The sequence below is a fragment of the Apodemus sylvaticus genome, chromosome 14, assembly GCF_947179515.1.
Source record: "Apodemus sylvaticus chromosome 14, mApoSyl1.1, whole genome shotgun sequence".
Lineage (NCBI taxonomy): Eukaryota > Metazoa > Chordata > Mammalia > Rodentia > Muridae > Apodemus > Apodemus sylvaticus.
In genome coordinates, this window is record NC_067485.1 from 56,134,729 (window position 1) to 56,158,951 (window position 24,223).

Sequence of the window (24,223 nt, forward strand, 5' to 3'; positions counted from 1 at the left end):
TGCGTCGCACTTTACACTGTGAGGTTTGCCATAAGATGCCATCATTTGTGAATCATCTTTTCCATCAGTAACACCTTGATATGGCTTTTAATAATGTAGGTGATTTTAAAATTGTATTTATTACTGATCTATGGTTCAGTAATAATTTTATGATTAGTTTATGTGTATGTGCACGAATGGCATGCAAATGCTGGTCAGAGGACAATATTAAGAGCTGGTATTCTCCTTCCACTGTGGGTTCTGGGGTTCTGGGGTGCTAGGAATGGAACTCAGGTCATCAGGCATTCTGGGTAAGTGCTTTTTACCACTGAGTAGTTAGGTAAAACTGGTTTACATCTCAAATGTGAGAATTCTGTTATGCCATTTTTTCCCCCTGTAAATGCCCCAGGAGTTTACTGGGGTAAATAAATGTGTGTTCTGGGTGAATTTGTCTTTCCTGGGCAGAGGTGCTTCTGTAGGTCTGAAGTGCTGGCAGAGATAGAATTAATACACAGTTGCCCTAATATAGTGTCCCAGTGATCTCAGGTGGAATCCAGGATTAGATTTCTCTGTGAGCTTAAGCCCTTTCGCAGTCCCTCCCAGAGGCTGTCTTTTAAGTTTGCACTGGAAACTGAGAACAATCTTATGTCTCTCCCTTCCTCTGCCAGGATGCATGCTGCTCTCAGAGGTATTTTCTATTCCTCTTGTGTAGTGTTAGGCCTGTTTCCATATGGCCAGGAGAATCTACCTCAAAATAAAATGTGATGCAGGCTGGGCAAAGTCATGAACCTTGGAGTCAGACATGCCTGTGTGCAGAGCTCCGCTCCACCTCCTGTTCATGTGGCCACGGTCATATGGCTTTTCCAGGTAGTTTATAGGTTCTGTGAAACATAATCTTGATAGAACAGCAAGGCAGATGCATCTCAGGACATCAATGGCACTCTTTCCTGGTTTGAGGGAGCAGTGGGAGACCTGCTCCCTGATAAGTGGTTAGGTTCATTAGCCTTCTAGCCTCATGGGTCAGGCGCCATCTTCTCTGAGATTTACTTTCATTTCTAGTGGACATCCCCTAAGGTACATTAGCAGCTCATAACCTTTACAGTACATTATTTATGGTATAATTGGTATTAGAGACAGGAAATTAGGCAGCCTGCTGACAGTGGACACAGGGGAAGTAAGGGCTGTAGCACGGGAAGGTGGGGGAACACACAAGATCATAGGGATGTGGGGCCCTGGCACAGGACATGCGTCCTAACGTCAACTTACTCTGTCAGAACCAGGCCTATCAAGTTTCTTTGAGCTTCCAATGCCTGTCCTGTACCACGTACCATAAACTTGAGTACCAGAAAGACACCTAGAAGTAAGCTCTCTGCACATCACAACAACAGAGCAGCTTCAAAGGCGGTCGTTTATTACATCTCCTATGTTGAGTGCCTATGCAACCCAAACAAGACCACAGGCAAATTATGGGAATCAATTACCATATGGATTTTCAGATTAGAAGCAAAACAGTGAGCACAGCTAAGCTCTGCAAATGTGCAGTTTCTGTGTTCATTCAATGAACTGTCTGTTGAAAGGCAGTTCGTGGGCAGTGGGCAGTGGGCACGTGAGGCATGACCGTGACATGGGGAGGGGCGTCAGAGACAGTCCCTGAGTGAGAAAGGTTCGAAGAGTGGCACAGTGCGAGCAAAAAGCATCTAAGTGTGCGCATCCCTGAGGCTCCCTTCGGGTATGGCCCCTGCGCTGTGGGGTTTGGAAGAAGGGACAACCTGTGCAGTGGGCTTCCCCAGGGCCATTCCCACAGAAAAAGGCATTCTTCGTGCTAAGTGTCTCAAATACTTAGTGTCAACAAACTGCGCACAAGATGAATGAATCCCTAGGATGACACACACATCTCACAGACAATTTTCCAAAGGAAATTTGGTAGTGATGCAAAGAACGACAGCAGGCCAGGCTTGTTGATGCGTTTATTGTGAGCTGGGGAGTCTGGTAAAAAACTAGAAAATGACCATGGTGTAACAAGGAACTTAAAAGGAAGTCAGATTGGTAGGTACATACATGGATACAGGAACAAATTGGCACAACATGTTAAACATTGTTCCCAACACTGTTTACAGAAGGCAATTCTAATTTGGCTTGCTAAGGGAATGAGTTATGGCTGGGCTAACTCCCACAGGAGACAGACTGCAGAGCCGCGTGCTATGAGTCACACACAGTGAGCGTAAAGTGTAAGAGTCTCATAGTCAAAACTGGGTACAGGGAGAATGACTTGATTGTAGTTGTAAAACTAATACATTCCCATTTAAACTCTGTTCTACAGTCCGAGGCGAGTATAAATGTTAACAGAACACTGTTAAATCAAATCTCAATGCACGAGAACCAACTGCATCTCTACTTTAAATCTTATCAACTTTCCAAAATTTCATACTAAAATATATTATTGTATTAATACAAACTACAGTATTATACACTACACTGTGTAATAAATAAAGAAATATAAAAATAAGACACATAAATATAAAAGTTTTCTAAAACTAAAAGTACGTGTCAGTAAGAAGGGTATTAATACTGCCAGGCTTAAAGACATACAGTACAAAAATGTTGCACAGATCTATAAACTAAAAGAAATAAAATAATACTGGTAGGTAAAAATCAGCTGCTGTTGCTCACCACCTGGGTCGGCAATAACTAACATTTGGAAAGGGCTGTGAGCCAAAACCCAATGGCTTATCCATGCCTGACACGCAAGTGCATGGATTAAGGAGTTTGGAGAATTTCCCTTTTATTTCTGTAGAGATTTCTGAGAGTCAATCAACGTAAAATGAACACTGAGGAACGGAAGTGTGAACTGTTGCAGTGCCTCAGCTTCTCTGACAGTCAGTGGTTTTGAGTTTTGTTTGGGAATTTTGACACAACAAACAAATCAACAAATGCTAGTTAATGTAGGCCACACTGAGGGAAGGCTGTCACAGCCTTGAAATACTGAGAATGGCACTTACAGCACAGGTCTTGCTTAAGGCCAAAGGGACACAGCGCTTCCTAGAGATCCTTCATGGTTGCTAACATGCGCAAACAATCACGAACACTGATTCTGCCGCCTCAGCCGTCCTCGCCACAACGACACTGGTCGTCCCTGAAGTCAGGACTCAACGACAACCTTTGAACTCCATTTAAAATCACACGAGTGAGTAAGAAACTCCAGCTCTTCTCTCGCTGCTTCCTTAAGGCTAGCAATGCATGTCAGATGGCAACATGGCGTCTACCGTCAGGAGTCCTACCTCCTGACTGACTGGCAGCAGCAGGCAGCCAGCAGGTCTGAACTGCTTCCTACTGCTCTGTGAAGGGAATTCTGTAGTGCACAAGTTCTCACATTTTAAAAACCATAATAAAATACTGAAGCGGATTTAGCATATGTTTACCAATAAAAAATTATAAAATTTCTCCCATTGTACAGCTTAAAATGAGCCAACGTAAGAGTGATAATACTGCTAGCCATGCCAGATGCCCATCCAGCTTCCTGGAACCTGCTAAGAAACCTTTGTTTTCTGAGTCATTAAAGTTTTCTAATCTGCTTCATGTTACAAATTTGTTCCTAACTTTGAAAACGGCATGAAAAATTACTAGGTTTGAGGTTCAGGCACACCCGGATTTTTTTCTTTTCTTTTTCTTTCTTTGTTTTTTTTTTTTGTTTGTTTGTTTTTTTTTTTTTAGTATTTTGTTTTTTCAGTTCTGACATTACACAGTAGTGAGCAGGAACCACGGCCCAGGAGCCATGATCCCATGAAAAGCGTGGGTAATACAGAGCAAGTTTCACTACCAAGTAGCTTTCCTTTCAGAAGAACTCCTAGGCTTCGCAAGTCTTCTCTTCAGATGGTCGCTCGCCCTCGCCCTCGCCCTCGCCCTCGCCCTCCCTGGCCTTCTGCTCTCCGCCGCCTGCCTGCTGTGCAGCTCCGGCCTCCACTGTACCATCAGTCTCCGCTGCTGCCTCACGCTCAGCTTCCTCCACCGCCTCTTCCTCCTCCTCCTCTTCTTCTTCCTCCTCTTCCTCCTCCTCCCCCTGTGGGTTCTCACATTCCTTTTCTTCCTGCAATTCTTCCATCTCTTTATCTTCCTCTTCCTCCTCCTCCTTTTCACTGTCTTCATCCTCTTCCCTTGTCAAACTTTCTCTCTCGTCCGAGTCAGCCTGTGAGGGGGATGCCCGGGCACCCGCGTGCTCAGTCGTCAGGACTTCCGGCAGGACTTCCGGCCCAGCGTCTTCCTGCTCCATGGCGTCTCTGTCTTCGGCTCCTCTCTTGCAGTAGGAGTAGCGGTGATTCATGTGCTGAGAGTAGGAGCCTGAGTGTGAGAAGCGCTTGCCACACTTGTCACATTGATAGGGCTTTTCCCCAGAGTGCAGTCGCATGTGCTCGATCAGATGATGCTTGTGTTTAAATGCCTTTCTACAGATTCCACACTCGTGAGGCCTCTTACCTGCAAGGTAAGAACGCAGCCATGAAACAGAATACTGGGAGAAGTAAACAGGGCTTGGGAGCTGAAGGGCGTTCAGATGTGAAAGGGGAGGGGGACAGTTCCATGCTCAAGAAACTGTCAGCTCCCCAACTGTACTTTTGATAATACTATGGTTCATTTCTTCTATGTGAAAACTCAAGGCTAAACACTGCTTTGCAGATGAGGCCAGTGCTAATTATATAAGGCTGAAATGCCAAAAATCCATACATCAGGACCACATGGCAGAATGTTTATAAGCGAGGCTCCCATGAGCCATGGTGATAATCTCTGAAGAGGAGGCTTCCATGGCATTTTGATGTCTCACAGATCTTTCTACTTATGAACAAATTCACACACATGCAGAGCTTATGTGGAAGTTCTTCATAACATCTAAAATGGCTTTTGCCCCACAGGGTGATCTTGCCCCCTGTGTGGGTGTGGCCTCAGCAACACTGGACACACAGAGCAACAGCTGGCATAATCAGGACTGGCTGTTTCCAATTACAGTGCTAGGAGCCAGTCAACACTTAAAGATCCAGAAAGGACTTTTGACATTTCTTTTTACAGATAGGATGTCATTTTAATTTTGATATTACTAATATTTAACTCTTTTTAAAGAATTAGGAGATTTTCTAATTTACTCAGTGAATACAAGCTCTAGAGGGTCACGGTCCCAAGCTGTTAGAGGTGCGGCTTTCAACCCCAGCAACCACCCAAGTGTCCCACTGGGTGCACACTGAATACTTCTCTGCATGTCTTCTAACCAGAGGGAATGAGTTGCCATTGTCAGAGGCTGTGGGTATGCGCGTGGATGCAGCAACTGCAGGTACGTGACTGGGAAGGGCCAGGGAAAAGATCATGGGGATTAGTTATGATGAAAGCAGGCTTTCATCTAGCCATCTTGTTGGAGAGATACTGGTTGGCTATGCAGTTCTTATCAGCTAGGAGCCTGGTGCTAAACTATTGGAATTCTGGAGTTGTCTAAAAGCTATTCAGGCCTGAGGTCAGTCACGGAGGAGTTCTCAGGCAGTAGGGGTTGGTACATACTTCCTACCTGGACTTCCCAGGTCACAGAGACACACAGAATAGACCAGCATGGCTCTGGAGAGAGGGAGTTGGGAGGGGCAGGTCAGCAAGCATCTTCTGTAAAAGTGCTCACTAGTGAAGCACCTTGGGACAGTGGACCTTGTCCCACTGTAATCATTCAAATCTATCACTGAGCTAAGTAGAAAAACAGCTTTTGGCAACAGGCAAGTGCGGGATGACTGGGCAGAATAAAACATCGTCTAGGATGCCAAAGTTTGATTTTTATCTTAAAAAAATCCTTTTCAATCACAAAAATATAAAAGTCTATTCTTGGCCCATAAGCACAGAGAGCTAAGTGGAGCCTTGTTTGGTCTGTAAGACACTGTCGGTCCTAGATCAGCCTAAGGCATGTGCATTTTGGGGAGAATTATAGAATCTAAGGGCTGAAGTGATCTTAAAATCAAGTTCAGTTTCTTATGCAGAAGTTCTTTCTAAAAAAGCAAAGGTCTTTCTTTCTAAAACCTTTAGGAGACCAGGAGGCAAGCCTTGCACCAGGACAGCTGGCGTGCACCAGGGTGGCTGGCGTGCACCAGGGTGGCTGGCGTGCACCAGCAGCTGCTTTCTGAAGCTGGTCCTCTTCCTGTCACTTCAGCACACTTGTGTGCTGCAGTGGCTGAGATGCAGGGAATGAACACATGCAGAACAAGTGCTCTGTCAGCATAGAAACCAAGGCATTAAAGCGAAACGGGAGTCTAGGCAGCAGAAGCAGCCAGACCACTACTCCTCAGTAGGACTGTGTGAGAAGTGCAGACCCAGGAGCAGAGCTCAGAACCTCAGATGCTACGGGCATGTTTTCTGTGCACTGGCCACAGGCACCTTCAGAACCTCATGTCTGTGATCCCACACACCTGTGTGCTCATATTTGTGTCTCAAAAGTGAGCTGCTCTTCTGAAATATCTTGTCACACAGGTCACATGCATACATTCCATTCTCTGTCTTCCGAGTTTTCTTTTTGGGTGGCGTGGAGTCAGAGTCATTCTGGTCCTCCACTGTGGAGACTCCTTCCGAGCTAGTGTCTTGTCTTTCATCCTAAGGGGGAACAGAAGATTAAATGTCAAAGAAAAAGATTCACAAGAGATAAGGTCAGTGAGATGGCTCAGCAGACAAAGCTGCTTGCCACAAAGACAGACAGATGACTAGAGTTGGATCCTGGGATCCATATGGTAGAAGAAGAGAACTGACTTCCACAAGTTGTCCTCTGACCTTCACGTGTGAGGGCTGGCACATGAAGCACCCACTGCCAATAAATAAATAAATGTAGGAAAATCAGAAGATGCACAAGACAGAAACTTCATGTTAGACGTGAAGCCCAGCACCTGAACCCAGCTAGCACACACCACAGTGACTGCAGACAGCCCCAGGGCACTAGCACACACTGCAGAGTCTGCAGGCAGCTCCGGGGCACTAGCACACACTAGTGTCTGCAGTCAGCTCCGGGGCACTAGCACACACTACAGTGACTGCAGTCAGCTCCGGGGCACTAGCACACACTACAGTGACTGCAGGGAGCTCCGGGGCACTAGCACACACTACAGTGACTGCAGTCAGCTCCAGGGCACTAGCACACACTACAGTGACTGCAGTCAGCCCTGGGGCACTAGCATACACTACAGTGACTGCAGTCAGCCCTGGGGCACTAGCACACACTATAGTGACTGCAGTCAGCCCTGGGGCACTAGCATACACTGCAGTGACTGCAGTCAGCCCTGGGGCACTAGCACACACTATAGTGACTGCAGTCAGCCCTGGGGCACTAGCATACACTGCAGTGACTGCAGTCAGCTCTGGGGCACTAGCACACACTACAGTGACTACAGTCAGCCCCGGGGCACTAGCATACACTACAGTGACTGCAGTCAGCTCCGGGGCACTAGCACACACTACAAACAGGCCCACAGAGACACAAGTGAGGCTGGGAACAACATAGAAAAGGGTATAGCGAAACCATTCTTCAACTGTACCAACAAGAGAGGCCACCAGAAGAAGGCCAATCGGACGGGCAGCAGCCATGTTTACTTTGTCCTGGCAAACTGCGATTTTATAGTGGTTTTGCAGAAAGGTTTAATCAATGAGTTTGATGGTTCACCACTCATTTCCAATTCATCATTTACTATACTTTTCATAAAAATTCTGAGTTTCCCTCAGTCAACTTCAGATGCAGTTTAGATAATGTCTTTAAACTGTGCCTCTGTCATGGAGGCCTCTGCACCAGCTCCCTTGGTCTGGCAAAGAGGGCTTGCTTTGGTCCACACTCTCCCTGGAACAAGGAGGAAAAGTGTGAGGGGGCTGAGATTTTTAAGTAGGAGTAGCTGTCTGTAAAAAGGGACCCTCACAATTGTCACAGCCCAGCACCTCAAGATGGTCTCAGGGAAGTCACTTCAGGGGAAGCCTCTTTCTCAACTGAATAATCCCACAGACAGCCTCTGACAGACCTTTGCGTTTTTCCGAGAGTCTCCATGAGTTCTACTTCTAAACCCTCGGTTCTTCTGAAAGCTCAACATGACAAAGCCACTCACTTGCTTGTCACCATCGCTGCTAATGCAACAGTGACTCTTTCATAGCTCTTGATATAGTCAGATTCACTTAAAATGGCAAAAGCTCTGCTTTCTTTAAATTCAAACATATCAAGAAGGGCTGGGAAGATGGCAGATGGTGGGGACTCACTGGCCAGCCTGCCTAGACAAAATGGTAGGCTCCGGGTTCAGGGAGAGACCATGTCCCCAAAATATGAGAGTGATTAGGAAGACAGTCACTGTCAATCCCTGGCCTCTACACGTACACTCATTTGTGAACACACCTGTACACACACAAGTATACAACACACACACACACACACACACACACACACACACACACACACACACACACAAAACCAGAAATCTAGTGTTGTTGGCCATGGGCATGGCCTCTTCAAGAGTTACTACAATTCTGGGGATGCCGGAGAGTAGCAGTCTTGAAGGGTCACAGGAGGCAATAGGGAAACCTGAGCAGGACACAGAGTAACTGCAGTGGGCCTGAGTAGATCAAACAGCCATCTCTGGCATTTGGTTCACTTAAAAGAATTGATGAAGAAGTGGTGACAACAAGCCTAGTGACGTGGAGGATTCTGGACAGACAGTGAGGAACATTGAGCCACACAGCAGAGTTCTACCCAGAGCCAAAGCCAGGCCTCATGAGGTGTGGTGCTCCTGGGCCACAGCCACAGCAGCTCATGAGTACCTGCAAGCAAACACTGTATCTGAGTTCCAGAATACTCTGTTTAACCAAAGGTTAACTTCCTAACTCAAAGGACCAGCAAACCCTTTCTTGGCTTTATGGTGAATGGGAACATGATTATTTAATAGTGAGCATATAAGCAAAGGAGAAACTCACCAATCTGAGAATTTAACTAGAAAACCAGAAACCTAATTAATGAGTATCACAACTTTTCTCTTACGGTTCTAAGGTCTAGTAGTATATGTACAGGTTTTCAGAGAATACACTTTCAACTGTGGTTGATGCCGCTTCACTCAGATTAGTAGCAAGGGAAGGAATCCTACCTCACAAGGAAAGCAAAGTGGTAAGTTCCCTTTAAACATGGCGGCTGGAGCAATCTGGCTGATTCTACAGAGATAAGAGATTTCTTCAACAGGAAAGCTTGGTTTAGTGATGTACTAACCTGGTTTCCGTTCGGCTGGACGACCTTCACTGGTGGTTCCTGCACTGCAGGGCTCACTGTAGCAGAATATGTATATGCCACTTGGGGAATCAGAATAGTCTGCTTGTTGGCAGCAAGTGCCCGTAAGCATGGAACACTGTTCTGGTCAGCAATGGCCACGATCGTGGGTAACTGGGCAGTGACTGTAGGAATAGCAATGTTTATGGGGTTGGCACTTGGTGGGACTACATTTACAACTGGTTCTGAGTCTGTAACACAGCTGTCCTTCTGTGGTTCCTTTTTTGCACAAGACAAGTTCAAGGGTTCTTCCTGGACAGAATAAACACTGTTCTGGTAAACGCTGCTGACTGTTGGCCTTTCCAGTAACTCTCCCTGTTGCTTTGGTAGTGAGAGATCAAGAGGTTCTACCTGGGGCTCCTCCTGGGCACCCTCTGCCACAGAGGAGTAACCCTGCGGGTTCCTGGCTGAGGAAAGGTTTAGAGGGGATGGGGATGATGTGCAACTTCTGGAACCGTTAATGGCTGATCCTACTGGCAAAACCGGAGAGCTCGTCATCTTGAGAGGACTCTGGCCCCGTGCGCCGTCCTCCTGGGGCTCATTTCCATCTGCTGGTTGAGGCTGCTCATCGGTTTTTGCAGGGATGTTTGCTGACCCTGATCTGGGAGAAGGTGGTTCAGGAGACTGCCCTGGAATCTGTCCCGCTTGCATCTTTTCAAACCACTTTTTAACTACATCCAGTGGCAGGTTCACAGAATCGGCAATCTTTGAGAGCTCGTCTGTGCTTGGCTGCGCGTTCAGAGCATAGTAGGCTTTTAAGAGTGACAGAAGGTTCTTTAAAGGTGGCTGACTGGGAGACAAATCTCCATGTCCAGCTGAGGAAGCAGAGGGCTCTGGCTTCTCGCTGCCAGGGGCAGGGGGTGGAGGCTGAGAAGGGTGCTCTGGGTCATAGTGCTTTAGTTCTGGAAGTGCATTGAGGTCCCCAGGGCAGTCCTCACACAGAAGGCAAGTGCTATCATCCCCAGCCCCATCACAGCTTTTGTCTGTCTCTGATTTGACAGTAAGATCTTCTGGTAACTTCTCACTTTTGCAGCTGTTTGTAGGGGCTGGGCTTTCTTTCTTTAAATTCTGGGGAACAACCTGAAGTTGGCTGGGCTGCTCAAGACTGTAGTTGATGATGATTTTGGTTGTTCCATCCTGATCAACTAAAGGAAGACTGATGGCAGAAATGACAGAATGGCCGCCCTGCTGGATGGACGAAGCACTCACTGCTTCTTGCTCTTTGGATGCAAGACTGGCTTGATTATTCTCCAAAACTTGTCGTATTACGTTACCATCGACAGCCACTTTAAGTACATTCTGAATGTCACTTAAGTTGATACTTATGGGAGATACCAAACCAACTGTTGGCAGAACAACAGCCTGCACCACACCCTGAGGAGAACTGGTTGCCGGCAATTGGCCACCACCGCTAAAAACCCCATTTTGTAAAGGGGTTGAACAGTTGATTCCTGAAGCAACCACTATGGGTTTGAACTCATAATCCACAGGTTCAGTTTTGATTTGGTTTACAGAAAGCGGTTCTTGAAGGGGTTTATTCTCTATCTTCTGTCGAATCTGTGGGCGTGTGGGACTGCCTGGTGATGTCGAAAGAGATGGCGAGGAGCACTGAGATGTCTTGAGTCCTGATCTGGGCCTACCGTTCACAGGCATCAAGCTAATACACTTCTTACTGCTTATGTGTGAGCTATAGGAGCCAGAATGGGAAAAACGTTTCTTGCAGTTTGGGCATTCATATGGCTTCTCTCCTAAACAAGAACAAAACAGCATCATTGAATCAATACATTTTCATATGAATCTATGAGAGAAATAGCAATTTATAAAAGCAAGACTCCTCTGTATGCCATGACATTATTTTATTTACAGTTATCATTTCAAGTTCCAAAGCTACAACAATGTTGAGAGCATGTGGAGAACTGTGCTCTGGACGGTGCATGAGCCAAACAGGGACCCTTCTTACCACATGCACAGCATTCTGCTGTGCGCTGGGACTACCAATAATGCCCAAATATCAAAAGATCTAGGCTACTCCCGAGTAACTTTTCCTTATCCCATTTCATCAATCTGTGTAATGCTAAATTTCCACTTAAGCATCTATAGAAATTAATATTAGAGACAAGAAAAACAAATGTAATCTCCTTTTAGACTTAACAAGCAGGCGTGCCTTTGATAAAAATTCCCTTGTCTGTCTGGCTCCGTTGGAAAAGTGCTTCCGTTGTGGGGAAGGAACTTGTAGGTGGAGGTGTCTGTAACCCCAGCTTTCCCCAGTGAGCAGGCTCTTGAAGGAACTTAACTTCTCATGCAAGTGGGCACGGTAAAACTTTGTGTTTATGTTCAGATTTCATTTGTTACTTCTAACATTTGTGTGAACTGGCAGGAAAAACAGTGAAGCCAGAGAGGGTCCTGCTGACAGAGGCCTTCCTTTGAAATCCTGACTAGACTAACTAACCAGGACATAAGGTTTTATTCTCAGTGGCCATCAGACAGACTTTGGGATAAACTTTTGAGAAGTACTGGGATAATGGAAATATTGTTGTGCAAGCTTAATTTTAAAATTTTGATTCTAACTCAGTTATGGTACAGGCTATCAGCTCCAGTAAGGTAGGCGTCTCTGGGTCTCACTAGCCATTATCTCTGACATCTACTCAAGTGTGGGCCACACCTTTGAAGACAGTCTTTATGTGATGGATATGTGATGGTGCTGATCTCTTCAGTGAGTACTACAGCAGAATGCTTTCCTTGCTTTCAAGAGCTAAACAATGCACCACCAAGGGAGTATGCTGCTGCTGCTGCTGCTGTGGCTGTTGCTGGGGCTGCTGCAGCTGCTGCGGGGTCCAGACCTAGAGGCTTTCTCAGCAGTGCGGCTATTTGAAGGACCAGATATTAGAATTTCTAAGAAGCCTCTCCCTAGAACTCCTGCAGTAAAGTGCATTTGCATATTTGATTATCAGCCAATGCATAAACTGTTTAGCACAAGGCAGGTGTCTCCCGCAAGACTCCTGGGGAAGACAGCCAGGTTCTTTCCCACAGACTGGGCTCAGATTCTGGCTCTATCCTGTACCACTTCTTTAATCTTTCCAATCTGTGGAGCTTGGGCATGTGAAAACAGACACTTTCTCACTGGGTGTTATGGAAGGTCATCAGATTTACAACAAAACTTTCACAGCCCAGCTGCGAACTACGAACTGCAGCATTTTTTCAAAAGGCAATTTCACCAATAGACACGCTGTGGGCTGAGCCGGAGATGCTGTCACTCATGCCCAGGCCTTTCCTTCTCTTCCTTCTGATACCACTCCCAGCAAGCCTAACTGTGTTTACAAGAGACCTCCAGAGTCACTACACGCTTCCCTGCAGACTGAGACAATCAGGATCCTTCCCAAGCTTCCTCAGGACAGTGTTCAGGACTCTGTCCTGTTTATCACCTTTGCATGCTCCCCACATCATCAGGAATCTGCAGACGGGCTGTCTGGAATAGAATTCAATGCTCAGCGCCACCAGATAAAAGTGTACAGTGACCATGAGGTAATGGGTGTGTGCCAGTGCAGCCTCTGTTTAACAAGAGGCCTGTTCTATCTCAGATCAGTTCATCGCTGTTAATGACTGGACAACAGTTTTGGCTGTCATGAGTCACAGGAGTATTTTCCTTCTAGACAGCAGAAAGGCAGACATATACCACAGTGTGCCAGACCATGGCTTGAGGTTGGATGCTGCTGACAGAGCTCAGGTTATGTTATGAACTAGCCAAGTGGTTTTGGAAAAGCTAATTAAGCATTGTGAGCCTGTGTGTATGAGTCTTTGTCAGAAAGGGTCTGTGTGAGTGTGATACAATCTATCTTATGGGGTTGAAACCTACAGATTAAATTCAGCATACTCTACTTATCATTTCTTACTGTTCAGAATCACCCTGATAACTTCATCACTGTGAGAAAGCACACACACAGAATAGATTACTCTAGGCCAGATCTACTGTGTTGGAGAATTCCTGGTCTCTAACCTCAGCGCATGCCCTTTTACTTTGGTTATGGTACTGGTTTAGCCTGGAGTTCTGTCAGAAAGTGGCACTACTAAGCCAGAGATAAGCTCTAGGTTTTCAAAGGTTAAGTGGGAGGTGGTGGTGGTCAGATCTTACTCCAGAATTTCCAGGACACAGTGCTGAATGGCAGTCCTCTGTACCTTGGGCAGGCACGCTTCTGTCCTACCTGAGTGGAGACATGGGAACATCTAGAGCTCAGCCCAGCTACTAACATAGCCCATCACGGTGACAAGAGAGTGACAGCCTAGGACATCTGGGACTCTGATCCTCAACAAAATATAAACGCTAAAGAAAAAAACTGAGAAAAGAGTCAGTACAGATGTTCTCTGAAGAGTGTTCCGCTCAGCTGTTGCTGCGCACCATGAAGAGCCAGTGCCTTTCAAGCCTCCTGAGGGAGGAATGTGATGTTTTTTCATTTTTAAATTTCAAGTCAACCTCACCTGAAATTTTGTAAATTCTAAAGAAAATGGGTCCAGTGAGATGACTCAGTGGATACAGGTTCTTTCCATCAAGCTTGATGACCTGAGTTTGATGCGAGTGGAGGGAGAGCTCCAACCCCAGCCAGCTCTCCTCTGACTGCCACAGGTGTACAGTGGCACACAAAGGCACGTACATACATACGTGCAAATGTATGTCACACACACACACACAGAACATTTTTTTAAATAAATAAAAATGTCACAGCAATAGCCTGATGCAAAAGTTTCTCAAATGCTTAGTTTCAACTTCTGTATCATCTCTTGGGGACCAGAGCAAGAGGCTGGCTGTGTGCAGCCAGGCCTTGGCTGGCGCTTGGAGAAGCCCTGCCTCAAACTCTTCCCTTGGCATAAACCAAACTTTCAAATAGCTGCACACTTGGGCTGTATCTAAGTGGCCACCCTGAAAAAACACATTTTCTAAATCACACCCAGATAAAACATTGGTGGCCTCTACTGAAGAATCTGATTAAAACACAGGAAGTCTACCAAGTTTTCCTATAGTGTTTAAAATAATTCTTAAGATATAAGAAATCATATTTTGTTCTTTAAGAATTTTTAGAAGTATTTTATAAAAAATAAGTATTTTTATGTATTCTGGTGATCTGCTTATGTGGATCCCTGTGTGGGTGTTGGATACCCTGGAATGAGTTCCAGACAGTAGTAAGGTGCATATGGGTGCTGGGAATTGAACCTGGGTCACCTGAGAGGCTGGCCAGTGCTCCCAACCTCTGAGCTATCTCCTCCAGATCTCATAATTTGTTCTTTATGATGCTTTAAGGAATATTTTTCCATGTAACAAGTTATCAGGAGGGGTAGTCCCAGTTTTACTCATTTCTGAATTTGTATTACTTGCTGTGTTAAACATATCCATGCCTCATATTAGAGAGGTTGAAGAATATGACACACAAATTCTTGAGTGGAGAGTTTGTGTCCCCTGAATTGGCCTCAACTGGTATGTGCTGGCAAGCATCAATGCACTGTATTTCGTCATGTAAACTCTCTTCTTAACTGAGATAGCTTTTGATTACCAGGAAGAATTTCTCCATTAAACGTCAATGTTCTATTTCGAGACCAGTATTTGATCTTTGAAATAAGCTATACATTCCAACTTTGTATCATTAGGAGAGCTGATAAATGCTGGTATAAAATTACAGCATGAATCTTATTCAAGTTTTTATTTTTGTTCTTTAATTTTGAAACTTATAAACCCTCTTTTTAGTTAGCATTTCCACTAATTTCTAATCTGAAAGTAGATTATTTATTAATCAGTGATCACTTCAGTAGCACAGGGCTAAGGAACAGTAGACTGTGTAGGCTGCAGGAGATAACCTGTCCTTTCCAGAAACAGAAATAAATACATGAAAATAGATAAAAGTTTTCTTTAAGGATCCTGTTTTGAGCATTTTTCAAGGAACAGTTTTGATGTATTTATCACTGAGAGTTCATTCAATGACTGATATAGTAGCACTTCCAGAAATGCAGTTCCAAAAGACACGGAGTGACCAGCACTCACAAAACCACCAACAGCTGCTGGGCTACACCAGTCACCAGTGCCTTACCCATAGGAGGTCAGAGGTCAACAACAGCAAACACCAAGTTCTCAATTCCTTGGCTGATAGCTTTGTCACCAAAATTACTTATATTACAAAGAATGTATCAGATTTTAATAAAAAAATAGACTTTACAGTGTGATATGGGATTGCCAGGTTTTTGTCATTAAATCTAGAAAGCAATGCAAAACTGGTGTGGAATAGGAAGGTGACGATTCTGAGGAATGCACTTTTTTTTTAAAATTCTCATTTATTCTACACCTTTGACCTTGTGCTGCCTTAGCTCTCTGGGCCCACACCAGGAGTTTACTAAGTTCCCTTCCTTTCTTTACTTTTCTCATGTACAGCTATCTTTACTTATATTCTATTCAGATAGAAAAATGGAGTTTGCTTTGTTATAAACTTTAGAGATTAGACACTAACATTCAAATGAAAAGCATCAGGAGCTTCTGACACACAGGGAACCTGCGATGACGGAGACGTCCTGGCGGCCCAGGGCCCAGGAGGACCGAACATACTCACCGCTGTGAATCCGCAAGTGCTCTTTCAGGTGGTGCTTGTACTTGAACGCCTTCCCACATTCAGTGCACTTGAATTTGCGGTTACCCCCAGACTGTGTCACATGCCTCTGCAAGGAAGAACTGGCATTTTATGTCTGACATTCCAGGTGAACTGGATGTTCATCTGTTACGGGTCTGACACTGTAGCAGTCATAGAGGACATGCAGCAAAAGCAGAGACATACATTTTACAAGGATCTAGGGATGGTCTTGTCTGCACTTTGGATTGCAGATGAAGAAGGCTAGTATTCGACAGCACTCTGCTAGTTAGCAGAACAGGACTTGACTGTAGTGCCTGGCCCACCCCAGGAGGATGGATAGCTCTTGTGTATTTTCTGTTTCTAAACTGTACTTCAGTTGTATTGGTTGTGTGGGCTTCTTGCTGTTAGGATTTTGTCTTATTACTTCTTGTGTCCTTACTATCTGGAAGAGGGTCTGACATAGAACAGAAGTGGAAATCTGTATCAAGCACACACCTTTATAAGACATGGAAATGCTCATACCTTAGCACAGTATGTTTTCCAAAGGCAGGAAAGACCAACATTCCATAATGATTTCCAAGACCTCTCACCCACCCTTCCTTACACATTATATATAGCTCCTTTCAGTTCACATCCACCAGACAAATCATCACAAGTGGCCATGTGGATTTTAAGTTTGTGTCTGTTCCTTGGCAGGAGTCTGTACAGAGCCATATTGGGGCAGTCATGCACATGGCCAGAGTTTGACTTTGGTCAAGGACAATCCCTGGCTTCGGGCAGGGCAGGAATCTGCCATTAGGACATAATAGGGAAGTGGGTTAAAGCAGGAATTTTTATCCTTAGGTGGAGTGCTAAGAGTGTACTTAAATATGGTCAAGGTTAACTTCTCCCAGATAGCCAGGACCCTGTTCCACCTAGGGTGGAGTGCTCGGAAGTAAAGGTTAAGTTCATTGTTCCTCCAGGTCTAGGAATTCCGGAATTAAGCAGGTGACCCACCCAGCTGCCAGAGCAGTCAAGAAGAGGACCTCCAAGAGAAGCTAGACAACTTCCACCGGAACTCAGCTTGGAGTCTGGGGGGGAACGGTTTGCCCAAACTGTTAAAAGGTCTGGCGCCATTAAAGTTTCCAGCTTTGATCAGTGAATATTGTCTTAGCCATACTTCTTTTCACCCCTTCCCTATTTATCCCTCACCTTCTGTTCCAGAAACCCACTTCGTAATAGCTGCAGGCAGCTATGGAACCCAACAGAGTGGCGCCCAACGTGGGGCTGGCTGGATTTAAGAAGACTTCCTGAGGTGACCCTGTCTCTGCGAAGCTTTGCAGAAAAAGGAAAAGATAGTATCCTGCATGGTGAGTTAGAGGATACGGACTAAGTGAGGCAGTATGGACGCAGTGCTGTACTCGCTTAGGGGGCAGACAGTAGAATATGGGGAAGGAATTTGGTAGGCATTTGTCCAAAGCTTGTAAGAGCTGATTTAGGCGGAAAGGAAAAGGGTTTTAAAAATAGGCATATGTCCACAGCCTCTAAGAGCCGTTTAAAGAGGAAAATGGATGCAATTGCTTAACAAGTGCGCTTATCTTTCTGTGTATCTTTCTGTGTTTGTCCCGGTGCACTGACTGTTTGTCTATGTGTTCGTTTATGTCCTCTCTGTGTTTTTGTGTGAATGACTGTTTGTTTCATGTTAAAAAGAAAAATTGGTAAGGATTTCATCTGCTGGCAACCTCTTGAGCCAGCGGCAGTTTGTGTGAGGACTGATTTAAAGCTGTGCCACAGCAGTGCAGCTCACTCACCCAAGAGGCAAACATGGCTGGGGAAAAAGCCGCTTTTAAAAGCCCAGAAGCCTCAAGTTTTGGGAAAACTTTGGTTTGGCTTGTGAAATTTGTGTAGTCACTTTATACATGTTTCTAATTGGTTTTAACGGTATAAGGTTTTACATGTCTTGACTAAAGAGTTATAAATTAATTGGTTATTATTTAAAAGGTATAGTGTTATTAAGAAAAGGTTAGTTTAAAACTGGTGGTTCAGTGTTGGAGCCATCTTAACTAGCTACACATGGCCTAACGCAACTCATGGTTTGTTCTTGTTTATAATTGGTATTAAAGGTATATTTTGCATGTCTTGACTACATGGAGTATTGGCTTATAAGTCATTGGACATGATTTAAAAGGTTTATGTTATTAACAAAAAGTTAGGTTAAAGCTGGTAGTTTAGGGTAGATGCCATTTTTAAACAACACGTGGCATGACGCAATCCAGGAAATACAGGCCTTTCAGACGCTCCTAAATTGGCATGGTGTTTTGTGTGAATCTTGGCCTGGAGATTGGACTTATAAAGATTAAGATTTAAAATAATGTCTCTTTAATAAGTTACACTGGCAGACAAACCTTGTGCTATAAAAAATGTGTTTGCCATTGATTTTAAAGAAAATAGATTGTTTAAAATTGGAACTTGCTCCCAAAATTGCAGTTGTGCTCTAATGCAAGGAAAAATTGAGTCACAATAAAAATCGCCAGTGTGTCATTGGCTGCAGTTTTCAGTTTGCAGGCTCATAATTCTTAAAATATCTTGTAATTAAGATAATTTTGAGAGTGATACAGCTGTGGCTTTTATAGGCCCATTGCCACTTTTCCACAAGTTTATAGGCTACAATGGTAGGAGCAAAATTTAACCCTCCAAGATTAAAAAGGAGATCTCAGTAGAAATATATTTGATATCAAGCAGGTTCCTTTGACCATGGAATTACAGGTTTCTTTTGTTTAATCCTCAAAAAGGTAGTTTTGGGTCTGGTCTTAGATAAAAGGCTCAGATTAGACAATATTTACATTTGAGGAATCTCATACAATGTCCTAGCCGAGGACTAAAGGTAGATCCTAGAGCAGATAAAAAAATTTTACATTTGAGTTAATGCAAAACTTAGAGCTGCCTCAGGGGAAGCTAGTGAGGAAGCTTGGAGAAATTGTTTCTGCCTTACAGGCCCCACCTAGGGAGTGTTTGGCTTAAAAAATTTTTTTATCCAGGTGTGGGTTAAAATGCAGTTCAAATCTATGAAAGGTCAAGGAGGCTATAAAGGCATTAACATTTGGCCTGTCTACTCCCTACAAAATTATTGTGGATTTAAAGGGTTGTTTTTTTTGCTTTACATTCTAATAATTATAAAAGCATTTGCTTCTAACTTTAGAGAAACAATTAAAGCAAAACAATTTCATTAGAAAGTTTTTGCCTCACGGAATGGCTAACAGCCTTATGTCTTGTGAGAAAAAATGTTTGTCTCTGTTTCAATACAAGAGTCAGGATCTTACATTTTTCAGTGTATAATGTTCATAGAATGTTTGTTACAGGCCTTTGCTCCTAACTATGGACTTTTAAAAATTGTTAGGTAAATGGTTTTCAAAGGTTGTTAGGATATATTGGCTTTATATTATATTTACCTTATTTTAAGCTTGCCACAGGAAGTCTTAAACCTCTGTTTTCAAGAAAACGTTTGTTCCTTGCTTCAAGCAGCAATCAAATTAATTATTATTAATGGTTGATCTATTACATGGCAAGCCTTTTTAGGCAAAATTAATAATTGTTATCCAAAAGAATTTGTACTCAGATCACATGTTTATTCCTTTAAGTTTCTCCCTGCTTCAGCACAAATACTATAGCAGCTATTTTTGAGATGTTAATAATCAAGCTTTTAATAATAGTAAATATATATATATAGTGCATGGTTTACAATTGCTTAAAATTGTTACATTTTTAGTACTGCTAATTCTTAATTTTTACAGTTTATGCAAATGTAATTCAAATTTCAAACAACAAAAGATATGTTCTCTAAATTAATAATTGTTATCCAAAAGAATTTGTACTCAGATCACATGTTTATTCCTTTAAGTTTCTCCCTGCTTCAGCACAAATACTATAGCAGCTATTTTTGAGATGTTAATAATCAAGCTTTTAATAATAGTAAATATATATATATAGTGCATGGTTTACAATTGCTTAAAATTGTTACATTTTTAGTACTGCTAATTCTTAATTTTTACAGTTTATGCAAATGTAATTCAAATTTCAAACAACAAAAGATATGTTCTCTAAATGACTGTCCTTTAGGTATTTGAAAGCTAACCCAAAGGCTAGAGAGACAGCTACAATATACTTGTGTATAATTAATCTTTTAAAAAGGTGCCTGGACAAGACTCTTTAAGGCAAGGCACATAAAATTTGTATCCCAGACAGGCTATATAGAAACAATCGGATGTACAAGCATTGTTTATATCATCAAAAGGGTAATGGCTTAAAAAATAATTTTGTATTTTGTGCACATCAAGTTATAAAGATTTGTTCTTGATGTCCTCAGTTTCTACCTCTACCACATAATGGTGTTAATCCTAGAGGACTTAATTATTACAGATAAATGATACTTATATTTCTAATTTAGAAGATTAAAAAATATGTGCATGTGACTAATGATTCATTTTTAGGCTTTGTAGTTGCAACTGCTCTAACAGAAAAAGCAACTAAAAATGCTACGTTTATTTTCTATAATTACATAGTTACTGCCTATGTTATGGTGTATACTTTGTGTTCTAACTTAAATTAATAAAACAATATCTTCTTGGAAGAGAGAAGAGAGGGGAAATTGTGTCCCTGTGCATATCATTTAAATTATGCTTGCATGTTTTTAAGAAAATTTTAAAATTTGGATGCCAAGGAACTCCTTGCTGAGCATATATGACATCCTATAATTAGGCATATTGATGTCTACGTGAAATGAAGGAATTCACTTATTGACAAATGCCATGATCCTGATTTAATATTGGGGAAGAAGGCATGTCCCCTATGTGTTTTCCACAGAATGCTGCAGAAGCATGCTAGCTGCCAGAGTCATTGGTGTGGCATGCTGAAGATATGCTGACTGCGTGCTTGCTGAATGCCCAGACCATGGTAACATAAGAGCTATATTGGGTATATGTTCTTGACTTACCTTAATTGTCAAATGTCCCAGGTTAGATAAATTGCCTAGCTTCAAGCTTTTAGACTTTGTGGGACAGAACATGGATACTGTTAAGCTAGCTTAGGAAAAATAAATCTAAAGAGGAGTTATAATGACTCTTCTCCTTATTTTGATCAGCTGACTCAACCATAGACTGGTCTAGAAATAATTCCAACGTTGAAGATTCCAATTTTGAAGATGGCTAACAATCTTCAGCTAGCTGTGTTAATTTAAAATATAGTCTCTACTTTTCCTGAGAAGTAACAGCTTATCTCTTGATACACAAGGCTACCTCTCCTACCCCAGAGGCCAAGCTTTGTGTCTTTTGAGTTGTTAATTTGCAACTGAATTGGATACTTCAGGGACAAGTTAATCCCACTCCACCTTTAACTCTTGACCTTGTTTGTTAAGCAGACTGGCAGTCTCCACCCAGGCTCACCTGGATGGAGAGATTGCATGTCTGTTAAAGACACTTGCAGACTCCCTGGCTTTAAAACTTACACAAGTGGATCTCCAAAAAGGGAGCCACATAGAACTCAGATCTATGTGTGTTTGTTTTTGAACAAACATGGGTACCAGTGAGACGTGCGAGGCAAAGCACTGCATGGGGAGGTGAATTTCTGCTTGAGTCCCCAGGAAGTACACCTAATTGCATAGGGGTTAACGCTGAGAGGCTGTCCTTAAAATAATAAGGGAGCCTATTACCCCTCCTCTGAAAAAGACGTTATACAATATTTAATAGGAATTATGGTCAATGCTTCCCCTCCTGGTTAAGGCCCGCCTTCTTATGAAGGATATTTATCCACTTGTTTTCTACCTCCTCATTTTCAAATTAATAAAAAAGGGAGGAAATGTACATAGCCATACTGGGGCAGTCATGCACATGGTCAGAGTTTGACTTTGGTCAAGGACAATCCCAGGAATCTGCCATTAGGACATAATAGGGAAGTGGGTTAAAGCAGGAATTTTTATCCTTAGGTGGAGTGCTAAGAGTGTACTTGATTATGGTCTAGGTTAACTTCTCCCAGATAGCCAGGATCCTGCTCCACCTAGGGTTAAGTTAGGGTAAAGATTAAGTTCATTGTTCCTCCAGGTCTAGGAATTCCTGAATTAAGCAGGTGACCCACCCAGCTGCCAGAGCAGTCAAGAAGAGGACCTCCAAGAGAAGCTAGACAACTTCCACGAGAACTCAGCTTGGAGTCTGGGGGGAAGGGTTTGCCCAAACTGTTAAAAGGTCTGGCGCCATTAAAGTTTCCAGCTTTGATCAGTGAATATTGTCTTAGCCATACTTCTTTTCGCCCCTTCCCTATTTATCCCTCAGCTTCTGTTCCAGAAACCCACTTCGTAATAGCTGCAGGCAGCTATGGAACCCAACAGGGGTCCTCACTGAGCCAGGAGGGGCAGCAGGTGTAGAGTGAGCCCTGTTTTCAAAAGCTGTGTGGCATCTCCATCCCTCAGCTATCACTGTGCTGTGGCTGCGCCAGCCTCTAAAGCAGTGCTCCTTGGCGCTGTCCCTGGACAGCCTCCTCAGCAGCCCATATCCCCAGTAGCTCCTGTCAGGCCAGCTTCTCCCTTTTGTTTCTGGTTGCCTCCCACTCTCAATGGTCCCTAGGACTGCCCCATCAGGTTACTGCTGCTGAAAGCCCTGGGCTTTAGTCCACATTCCCGGTACCTCTATTACTGCATGTTGTGAGTGACATCAAAGTACTGAGTAAAGAGGCCCACTATTTCTTCTTTTCCTGTTGATGTTTTCTAGAGGTGTCCATCAACTTAGCAAAGGCACTAACACTCTCTATGGGATAAGTGGCCTGTGTTAGGCACCTACACAAAGTCCTCACACATTTAGGTGTATGTTCATGGCCCCGTGACATAAGGTGTTGGCCACTGGAACCAGGGCCCATGCCACAGCATGCTGTGAGATGGTTACTTGATTTGTAAAGTCAGGGTTGAATGCATATTAGCTTGCTTGCTGGTAGCTGACAGTCCCCAACCAGGACATTATAAAAAAGAATTACTAAAGTTCCTTTGATTTTAATTTTAAATATAAAGCCAACACTTTAGATGCTACTTAGAGGTAAAATAGTTTCTACTTCTACAGAAGGAACACAGCGATAAAGAATTAGAATAAACCATCAAAGTTGAGTCTTCAGGCTAAAAGTTCTCAAACTTAAAGCTTTAGAGGAGGTAGCTCCCTTTACTACTATAGATAAACCACAGTAGCTTATACTAAGTGAACTCTGCCTTAAAGAAAATAAAAAAAATTAAAGCTTTCCCCCAATTTTGTTAGAGGTGAAGGCAAGTGGTTTAACAGCCAATATTTATCTTCCTACACAGACTATGTTAATAGATTATCCCCAGAGCCGCATGGACTCTGAGGAATATTTGTTAATGGTTTGTGCAAAACAATTAAGTTAGGATGGCAAGGCTCACAAGGAAGAGAGCTTACAAACTGCCCTTTCTGCCTCTTCCCTGAGTATCCAAGTGCCCACCAAGGCTCTGCCCCCACGCTCGCCCAGCCCGGGAAAATGGCGGCCTCCTGCTTCTTTCACTTACCTGCTCTCGTCCTGACTTGTGTGATGTCATGTGCCGTTCAAGCTGGGTTCTGTATGCAAAGGTGTAACTGCACAGGGAGCAGCTGAAGTTGTCTTCATTCTTCTCATGGCGGTACTTAATGTGTTCTTTCAAAGAGGTAAAGCGCTTGTAGCCTCTGTCACAGTACGGGCAGGTGAGCAACTGGGAAAAAGCGTCTGGTGTTCCTGAGTGGGGGGAGGAGATACTGTTACTGAAAGCACCCAAGGACTATGGTCGCTTGCTAGTGAGTCCCTGGGCCACACGCAATACCAGAGCTGCTTTCCTCACAGCTGACTCCAAAGATGAAGGGTGGATGTCACCTCCATGTATGCATGGCAAAATGTGACAATAAATACAGGTTACATAGCTTCAATGTTACACAGCAAGGAAATGATTAAGTGGGAATTCAATCACGGCTCTAATTCTCCCATCTCAGAGCCATAATTCTTCCCTTTTGTGTGGTTAGCTGGAGAACACAGGTAACTTAGGATTGTGTTACAGTGACAAGCGCACAGCCTGTATTGGCCACACAGCTGCACAATTGTGACAATTTCATAGCTGGCTTGGCACTCTTCTCACTGTAAGTTGCCACAAATGAGTAGTTTCCAAGTGCCCTGCAGTCAAACATGGCCACATGACTGTGTTCACCCCACACAGGGGGTGGTACACTCAGGAGGGTGGTGGGAACAGTGTGGCTGAGTTCACCCCACACAAGGGGTAGCACACTCAGGAGGGCGGTGCGAACAGCATGGCTGAGTTCACACCACATGGGATGGCACACTCAGGAGGGTGGTGAGAACAGCA

The 24,223-nt window shown here is 43.7% G+C and overlaps 1 protein-coding gene across 5 annotated transcripts in view; it reads right to left on the reverse strand.

Moving 5' to 3' along the window:
• Window positions 1–1,932: 1,932 nt before the first annotated feature.
• Zeb1 (zinc finger E-box binding homeobox 1) overlaps window positions 1,933–24,223 on the reverse strand; it is a 182,434-nt gene continuing 160,143 nt past the window's right edge. For all 5 annotated transcript variants that reach the window (XM_052157700.1, XM_052157698.1, XM_052157697.1 and 2 more), the window contains 5 exons: window positions 23,402–23,604; window positions 15,853–15,958; window positions 9,212–11,016; window positions 6,402–6,582; window positions 1,933–4,449 (listed from right to left, as the gene is read on the reverse strand). In XM_052157700.1, coding sequence (XP_052013660.1) covers window positions 3,824–4,449; window positions 6,402–6,582; window positions 9,212–11,016; window positions 15,853–15,958; window positions 23,402–23,604 — 2,921 coding nt within the window. In that variant the 3' untranslated portion in view covers window positions 1,933–3,823. The remainder of the gene's footprint in view (window positions 4,450–6,401; window positions 6,583–9,211; window positions 11,017–15,852; window positions 15,959–23,401; window positions 23,605–24,223) is intronic.